Below are 9,800 nucleotides of genomic sequence, written 5' to 3'. Positions count from 1 at the left end.
GCTACAACTGTCGGGTCGTCTTTCTTCAAGTTTCCCTTCGTCTTCTTGTCGCTCGCAAGTCGCAACAGACACGGTGAGAAGTCGGGCCAAAACAATCCGACATGTTTGAATATCCCGAATTGAGATCGGACCGCCCCCAAAGTCCTTCCTGTAGTATTAGGTGACGTGTGTAGGTAGGAACCTTACATGGGGACCGTGTGTGCATGGGGGCAAATAAACAGTTACGCAATAATACTGGACGGTGTGTGTCGTTCCTCCTGTCGCCTCCGGCCAATATAGTTCGGCCAGACACACGAACTAACGAGCGCACACGGCAGGAATTTCTGATAAGAGCCATCACGATAATCGGAGCGTCGCTCTGATCGTCGGGAGGGGGGGATTGGAGATTCGGATCGGGCTAATTATCCGGCCGTGTGAGAATTTTGAAAACAAACGGATGGCTGGCTCTAATCGGACCCCTGATTGATTAAATCTTTGAAAAAAAAAAAGTGTGTCCCAATACTTTTGTCCACACAGATGTTTCCTGCACAATATTTCAAAGATTTACCGGAAGGTTTCCGGCTGCTTTCACCTTCCGTTTGGCAATTCCGCCAAGCTGACATCTCCTTTCTCTCACGGCTGTCACACTCAATTTCCGGATAAAATCCGTCAGAAAAGCCAAAAGCGGGTCGGGGGAAACCGAGTGAGAAAAGGAGGTCTTTTTGCTGTGTGTTTTAGGAGAACACAGGAAAAAGAAAGAGGAGAATATAGAAGAAGTCTCTGCGCAGGACTGGACGCTCTGCTAGGACCCGTCCTCGTCGGGCTTTCCCGGCACGTAGTAGCCCGCCAGCTGCCGGAACCGCGGCCCCCAGTCACTGAGGTATGAGAAATCCTGCTCGGACGTGGTGGACAGTGTGTGGATGGAACTGAGCGACAGGGCGGGCGAGCTCGTGCCCTCGAAGGCGTACGTCTGGAACGAGTCATACGGCGGCACCGACAGGTCGGCGTCGGCCTGCTCCACCTTTTTGCGGATGTAACCTTTGAAGAGAGAGAAGTCGGCGGCCGAGCACGCCTCCGCCGCCGCCGCCGCCCCGCCTGCTAATCGGTTCGCCTGCAACCACTGCGGCAGCGTGCGGATGTCCGGCACCGAGTCGGCGGCGGCGCTCTTGGCCTCGGGGAAGTCGTAGAGGTTCCTGAGGGCGCTCATGTCGTACGCCTGAGTGTCCTGCTCGCCGCCGCCCTCGTCGTTGTACTTGATGACGTTGTCCCGCATGTCCTCCTCGTCCTCAGCCATCCGTTGGCCTTTCCGGTGGCGTTTGAGGGTCAGGATGAGCAAGACGAGGACTGGAGGGGCAGAAGGGCGGGCATGGGAAGAGTTACGTGGCAGTTAGTGGAAGGATGATCAAAAAAATAAAAAGATTTAGCCTGAAGATCGGCGCTTTTAATCATCAACCCATCTGCATCAAACCTTAAAGGGGACTCGTTCTAGAAAACCGAGAATTCGTGTCCCAAGGGTGGGCAAGCTTTTTTCTGTCCAAGGGCCATATTTCATGGTTTCAGGTTGTGTCCTTTGTAGATGATGTGTACGTAAAATATGTGTCATGATCCCGTTATCCGTTTGCTGTGTTGACTTTTTGGTAGCGTCGATGGGCGGAGTCTCCTTTGCATATTCCAGCTATCTGGATTCATAATTCTTGATATGCTTTCAATTCTTCTTCTACCGTGTTTTTCTCATTAGCTCAGCTGAGTAAAAAAAAAAAAAAAAAGAAGGGCTCATGGACGTCTCTTGCCGTCAATGGCAGTAAATGAGGAGTTCATCAGCCTGATTGGTGGAGTTCAGATTCTTTTATTTTTGTTTTTCTAGGCAGAGTTAGTTTTTGAGACTTATTTTTATTTTGGAGTCATCTTTTCCTTGTTGCGGCGCCATCCATTTCATTTTGTTGGTTTCTGTTAATTCTGTAGCTTTCACAACAACACGTCGCTGTTTCCGGGATATATTTTGTGGATGTTGTCTTAGTTCATTCGCCACTCTTTGATCGGGTCCAATATTTAGCGTATTAGCACCTTAGCGATTCTGTAAAATAAGTCGTGCGATTGCGTTACAGTGGAATCGTCGTTTCATTTGGGCTGGTTTTTGTCTGATTTGGTATCCGGCAGATTATTTCCGCTGAAATTGTGTCACCGTTTTCGCTCTTGGCTTATTGTACGTACGAGAATTTCCTGTCCGAGCGAGCCTCACACACTCACACATCGCCTTTATTGAATTTTTTCTCGCTTCCCTCTCTGATTCAAAAAAGGTGAAACTGATGTTTAATATTAATTTATAAAAAAAAATGTTTTCAAAAAATATATTTTTGTATTTAAACATTTGTAGATTCTTGCTACAATTCTGTCGATAAGGTCAAAGGCTTTTTTTTTTTGTTGTGGTTTTCACCCAAATCTTCAACCCATCATCTCAACATTTTCAGGGAACCCAAATCATTTGAAACAATTTGTTTGTTTTGGGGCCAGAACCTTCTCCACCACATGAAACGGCTAATCTTTAAATGTTGATTCCACTTCTCTTGCGAGAGCAAGAATCCTCCAGACTTTGAAACAAATACAACACTGATAGAACGAATGCCCCGAAAAGCGTCCTCGCTGTTCTTCACATATCGACTTTGCGCCATAAAAACACGTGCCTGTGCATGATGGCTTTTCCAATGAGCGCCAACATTGTAACACAGCAGGAGGCGAAGAGCATTTCGGTGTCAAGCTTTTCCATTTGAAATGCATGAGCATTGATTTTGCAGCTTTGCCCAAAAAATATGATTTAAATGACTTAAAAAGTGGGAGGGACGAGCTTTATATCAATACTCATTCAAGTAAAACTGCGAGAATGCATCAGCACTTGAAATGAGGCAAATAACCGCAAATAGCACAACGATTACTTGTAATTACATCCAACCATGCATCCATTATCCAAACCACTTATCCTCACTAAAAACACATTGCAAGTAAAAAAAAAACATCGGAATGTTCTTTAAATTCAAGAGTAATTATTTACTAAAAACTATTATTACTGGCCAAGTACAAGTACAACAAACTGATATTAAAAAAGCAACATATTGGACAACAGAAAATGAATTTATACATCTCTAAATAGAATTATCATTAATACTATCATTATTTATTTATTTTTTTAAATGTTTTATTTATTTACATTTTTATTTTAATTTAATTTCAAATAATTTAGCCTATGACACATCTGGACTTTATTTGGGGTTAATAAGACGCAATTTTAAATGGTGTCAGTTGAGTTTGAATGCACGTTACAAATATTATGATTGACATTAACTCATTGACTGCCATTGACTGCTAAAGACGTCAAAAATATATATTTTTCAATTGGCTCCAAGTGAATGAGTTAGTGGTGAAAAGGTTTGGAAATATTTATTTTGCTCTCACAAATGATATTGGAACAGGGGTGTGTAGACTTTACACATGTACCCCAAGATAAGCGTTCGATGTATAGTACAAGTACGGTAGCAATGTCAGCCACATGATGCAGTAAAAAAATGAAAAAAGCTCACTTATATTGTTTTAGGCACAAGCTACTGGTTACTTCATGCTACAGTCATTCGAAGACCTAAACATTTGTATTTCCACTTGTTTCAAGTGTCTACAACGTGACATTCAAATTACCATTCTAGAAGTCTCCATTTTCTTTTGTAATACGCATTGTTTAGGCGTAGCATGTTGCTGAACGGAGCTGCAATGAATCTGTTCGAGTCGACCGGTATCCGGCTGTGTCGTATCTCTAGAAGGCAACAATTAAAGGATGCCAGCAGAAAGAGATCATTACCAGCTCCAGGAATCAATGCCTGAAATGCTGGCGGAGATAAAACGACTCGGAAGAACATGGCGGGTTCAGGCCAGGGCGGGTGCACCGTGTTTGAAGCTGTGAACCCGACAACAACAATCGTTAAAGCAAAAGACAAACGGCACACATGCACACAGTGAGGCCATCGCGTCAGCTGTGTCCGGGGAATTTGCATACTGCCGTTGATAGATGGAAAAGTTCAAGGGAGCCTTGGAAGTTCAAATCTTTTCCATCATTTGCATTCTGTCCACGGGGGGGGGGGTGGCTGCCAATCATCTCAGGAGAAAAAAAAATAACACGCAATTGCTTAAAAACGAAGCACGGCGGTAAAAGGAAAAAAACAATAATACAGACCATAAATAGTTACAACTTGAGGAAAATTAAGCGGAAAAGCTTCAACAAGCAAAAAAATAAAAAAGACCAAGAAAATAAAAAGTATATTTAAAAAATGAGATCTCTTTTATTTTGAAGTGACCTTTGTATGGTTGTTTTAGACCAGGGGAGGGCAAACATTTTGATTGGTGGGCCACAATGGGCTCTAAAATTTGACAGAGGGGCCGAACCAGAAGCAGATGGATGGAGAGTTTTGGTAACCTCACCGCATCCGAGAAAAAAAATGACATTTCATTTTACATTACAACAAAATATCTGCGGGCCGGATTAAAACGTTTAACGTGTGGCCCCCGGGCCATAGTTTGCCGACACCTGTTTAATTTTTAAATCAAGCCTAGAAGTTATTAGCAACATGGAATTTGGTGCGCGGGTCTAATTTGAGAGCAACAACAAAAAAAGGCTCAAAAACATGTTGCAAATACTTGGAATTATTTTAGTTTTTAAATTTAATTTTCCAAACAGATAACTTGAGTCCTTTGAATAATTTACAGTTTTTGTGCGTGTGTGAAAAATGAGTCTCAAATTAAAGCCACTTTTCACTTGACACACATGACATTTGACCCGAATTATGAATCGACCCCAAAAAAACTGAGGGAAAAAAAAACCATGTCTGGTGCGTCTGCAATTTTTTTTTCCCACCCGCAGCAGTTTCGAACCATTTTGGTCATTTCTCGGTGCACTTCAAAGATGAAAATTTTTCGGCTTCTGAAGCTTGTTTCAACCAACCACATGACATTTGCCAGAGATTTCTAGAATGCGGCGACCCACAAAGACGTCTCCAGACCCAGTGCTTGTAAAATCTGCTCTTTCGTGTCTTAAGTGGCCATTTAGGGCTCATTTTTGCAATTTCCAGTACTCCTACAAAGAACAAATTGTGTCCGAAATTTTGTTGGATTTCCACTAAATTCCTTCCCTTCGGAATGCAATCATCTCAGCCGTTCCTGATAATAGCCACTATTTGTGTAAATGGTCTAAAAAAAAAAAAGTCACTTTTGTGCTCACCTAAAGAGCCTTGTGAGACTTCGAGGGAGCCTGACTGAACGTGCACGCGTTCTCGCTGATAACATCCAATCACTCGCCTCTCACATTGTTTGCCGGGCTCCACTGGGAAGGCCGTGCCTATAACAATTGTGTTTATTGTTCTCCGCCGTGAATGGGCCGAATTAATTGCCACGGGGTTCGGGGGCGGTGGGGGGGGCGAACGTTCGCGTGGTAAATTGCGGCGCGCACCTCTGCGCATACTAAATCGGGCGCGTTGGGTTCAGCCCTAATGAGGCGAGTGTCAGCCGGGGAAAAAAGAAAAAAAAAGGCTCTCAACTCCATCGTATGTGCAGATGCTTCTTGTGCAAATAGAGCGAGCACGGCCGATTTAACCTTGTGACAAACCCTCGCTGATAGCAAGCCGGCGTCGCTGCCTATTAGCCCCACGGACACTTGAAGCGACGGCTCCAGTTCACTTGGAGATTGGCGTCGGTGGGGAACAACGTTGGCGGAATGTGTGAGGGTAAAGTAATCCATGACAGTAACATATTATTGCCAGGATGGCCGAGTGGTCTAAGGCGCCGCGTTCGGGACCTGGTCTCCCCCGGAGGCCTGGGTTCGAATCTCGAATTTCCCCATTGTGGGACTAATAAAGGGAATATTATTATTACATTTCGGCAGTGTCAAAGTCACATCATGAGATACTCTTTATATTTTTGGAATACAATATTGCCTTACATTATCGCGCCTCAAAACAAAAGTGATGTTAAAAATCCTCATTGCAACTTAATTTCCTTTTAAAATGTCAAAAGTATTAATAAATCAATCACTGATTAAAAAAAGTAACTTAAAAGTAATCTGTAACTTATTACTATATACAGACAGTAATATTGTAAAGAAAAGCGTTACTTTCGAAATGCAAGTAAATATATTTTTAGTTTTAATTAGTTTTGTTGGAAGGTGAGTGACTTGCGTAACATTTTACTCAAAACATTCATGATCGAAAATTTGATGAAAAAAATATACATACTAATGAATAATTGTATTTATTTTTTTGTTATAAAAACTTTATTTTTTTAGCGCATTTCACTGGCGCCGTCACAAAGCGCTTTCCATATGGTGAAATATAAAATACCAGTTATTTCCAAAACTTCCCAAGAAAAATTCCCGGAAATTATCCACCCTTCTACAGAGCAAGTAGAAACTACATGGACCTTCTGCACTCCTCCGTGCAAATCTTTGCATCCCTCCCAAGCGTGTGTTACAGATGTTGCGATAAGCACTCCTGACAAGACGGTTAATTTGCCCCCGGGCTGCGCTGCGCCGCCCTAGCCGGAGGTTCATCGGCAGCAGATGGGGAGTTAATTGGACTGGAGGCATGCAGATGCTGAGGTGCGCCGCCGATTCATCGCACCGGGCCTTTTCCACGGCCGGCCGGAGGAACGCTTTGTTTGTCAAGTAATTAGGAAGAAATTTGTTTTCATTTTCAGCCGACATTGATGCAACAGAGAGGGGGCGCATCTCAGGAGAGTGAAGAAGTCGGATTGCTGTTGTGTGTATAAACAAGTTACACACTCACGTTCAGAAAATTATTCCTACATCCATTTTCGATTGAGCTTGTGCTCATTTAGGTGCCTTGGGAACTAGGAGACTATCACGCTTGATTTTGGGCGAGAGAGAGAGAGAGAGAGAGAGCGGTACTGGCGGGATATCAGTCACTTAATGTACTTGAGCGTCAACTCAATTTTCCCCATTGAAAAGATTTCAAATAACATTAATCTGTACCAGACACCGCACATTATTGAAAAGAAAAATCGGTGCTGTCTGGCGGAAACGCCCTATGTCCAAATATGGTCATTCATTTGTATTTTTTTTTAGTAAAAAATTTCAATCAATTACATTGGCGCTCTTGAACGCAAAACGCAAGTCAGAGAAGTGTTGCAGGAATTCCGTCTACTTCCTTATTTTGCTGCGTGGCAAGATTTTCACCTGGATTTCTGTATTCACGCACACAAATGTTGCAGTACATTCATTGACATGTACCTTTAAGGGGCGCGGCCTTGGGGAGTGATATCGCCAGATAGGCTGCATATTCTGTAGAACCTTTTGTAAGCATGGTTGAAAAATGAAGTCCTGAGTTCAAGTACCGCTAGCATACGTATGACACCTGACCACGCAAAGCTCAACTGAGCTAAAGCTGGACCGCCGCCGCCGCCGCCGCCGCCCCGTGTTAACGCTTCTAAAGTGCTTTGCTAAGACACTCCACTCCATTTTCTACCAATCAGTCAGCCTGAGTGGCACTTGAACGCCGGCAAGAACAACTCACTCATTCAAATGGAAACAAGTATTTTTATGAAAGATGCAGATAAAATCAAATGGAAAAAAAAAAAAAGTTGACATCCATTACGGTAAAGTGAATATCGTAAACGATTTACTAAGTGTGTTTCTTCTACTCACGCAGTTGACGTTAATTACAGATTAGCCAATAGATATGGACTTGTTACTCCGCCACTACTTGTGCGCATCGAGACAGGAAATTTGGGATTTTTCAGACATGTTTTTTTTTTCCCATAAGTAAGATTGTAATGAGTATGAAAAAAAAAAAAATACGAAGCCCCAGTTTGCATTGTGCATGATTCCATATCATCATTTCATTGCATACAATATGTTTACAATTGTTTTTATGTTTTGCATATTTACATAGGATTAGTTCAGGTGTACCTAATAAACTGTCCCGTGAATCTGTATGTGATGCGCTGTTCAAAATCTTTTTAATAAAGTGGTAACAGCAAACAGTAGTAAAAAAAAATGTAATATTCGAGACTCTAAAATGCAATATTTGTGCATGTGCTTTGTGTGAAGCACCCCAAGGCCTTGAAATGATTTTCATTTCGCGTCTTTGAGCTCCTGTGGCCCGCAACACAAACACAGTCGTCTCGAATCGCCCGACGAGGCTGCATCTGACGCGTTTGTGGATGCTTTTTCTAAAGGTGATGAATAAGTGATGCTCTGCTCCCGAGAAGATGTTCTGCTTAATGGAAGCATATTCATAACAAGTCTCATTAGGACCAGCTCTTTACAAGACACGGATAGCCGTGTGAGTCACGCTTGCAAGCGGCGGGTTGGCGCCTCATCCATCATTCAGGTGGCGCCGTGCGCTCGCCTCTGGTGTAAAGTCGATTCATAAAAAGTTGACAAAGAACAACAGCAAACCTCATCGAGCTGCGCGTGGAAAACGGACGTGGATTTGTAGGTACGGATGTAAAGTCTTGCCAATGTCAAGTGGGCGGCTGCTTCCACTTCATCTCCACGAAACAGAAAGTGATGAGCGCTGACCTCCGCCAAGGCCGAAAAGCCATTGACATTGTCCGGCGCTTTCCAATGCAAAAAGATTTTTCACTGGGGAGGAGTGAATGCATGAAAATCACGTCGCTTTTAAGATCCGTAAAGTGCAGGAGTAGACGTTTATTTTCACAGAGGAAATAAAATATACGGCGTTGCGTAAAGGGTTTGAACGATTTGACGTTGACGCCGATTTCTGGCATTTTGCATCGTGTGTTAGCATTTAGCGAGAGCGATTTCATAACTTTGCAGTTTGGTTTAATCCACGTGTAAATCTCTTTATTTTACAATCAACAAAACGCCCAACGGTTCTTTTTTTAAATTGGTTGACATCATTTTTGTGCAAACGCAAAAAAAGGACAACTCATTAAAAAAAAAATATGAATAAAAAAGAGAAAGGTTGTTTTAATTAAGCAGGCTCTGAAAAGGAAGGAAATGGAGTGAAAGAAAAAGGGCCACATAACTAAGGGCATCTCGCTTGTGCGGCTCGGGTGTCTTGAAAGAAGAAAAACATTTTTTTTTTTTTTTAAAAGCAATTTATTATCTATTAGTGTCTACGCATTTGCAGGACCGAGGACCAACTTCAATTTCTGTCCTTAAGGCAGTCTGCTGCTCATTGCAACGCCAAAAAGAATTGTGTAAATCAATGAAGAGAATTAAGAGGAAAAACAACAACCAGAATACACTCAGCTGGCCTTCAAAAACAAGAGGACGCACATCACACTTGAAGATATATTTACAATCGCACAAGTTGTGTCTCATAAGAATGTACAAATGGCGGAATAAAATTTGAGAACGTTCACTTCATTCGAACAAATTTAGTAAAGGCACGATAATCCAATGTGGCTTCAAGATTATCCTGAAAGATTATCATGTGGTGTGTGAAGTGTGATACACACATACCGACAATCACGCCCAAGAGAAATATTTGACCTAATTCTGATTAAAATCAACAAAGGCCCGATTATCGGATGTCCTCGAAAAGATTATCCTGTGATGGGGATTTTGCAACCACGAGTGAGGATTTTTAGCACAATAAAAATCAGTCAACACCATCATGACCGATTATTTTCCTTCGTCGTGTAGGGAGTCGGTAAAGATTTTCGGGTTGTTTGTACAAAGCTTCGATGCAGTGCATTTTTTTTTGGCACAGCCTCCTGATCAAATTCGCTGCTCCTGTTGATTTGTTGAGCTGATCACCGCCACCAGGCCCACACAAACAAATTGTGGCTTCCCATCAATC

At 42.5% G+C, this 9,800-nt stretch overlaps 1 protein-coding gene across 2 annotated transcripts in view; it reads right to left on the bottom strand.

The window, feature by feature from the left end:
• Positions 1-447: 447 nt before the first annotated feature.
• Positions 448-9,800, bottom strand: part of cdh22 (cadherin 22) — a 169,236-nt gene continuing 159,883 nt past the window's right edge. For both annotated transcript variants that reach the window (XM_088308827.1, XM_088308828.1), the window contains one exon: positions 448-1,323. In XM_088308827.1, coding sequence (XP_088164953.1) covers positions 782-1,323 — 542 coding nt within the window. In that variant the 3' untranslated portion in view covers positions 448-781. The remainder of the gene's footprint in view (positions 1,324-9,800) is intronic.

Source organism: Idiotropiscis lumnitzeri, chromosome 11 (assembly GCF_059441095.1).
Source record: "Idiotropiscis lumnitzeri isolate Australia: NSW breed Sydney's pygmy pipehorse chromosome 11, RoL_Ilum_1.0, whole genome shotgun sequence".
NCBI classification, from domain to species: domain Eukaryota; kingdom Metazoa; phylum Chordata; class Actinopteri; order Syngnathiformes; family Syngnathidae; genus Idiotropiscis; species Idiotropiscis lumnitzeri.
This window is presented reverse-complemented; position numbering and strand designations above follow the sequence as displayed.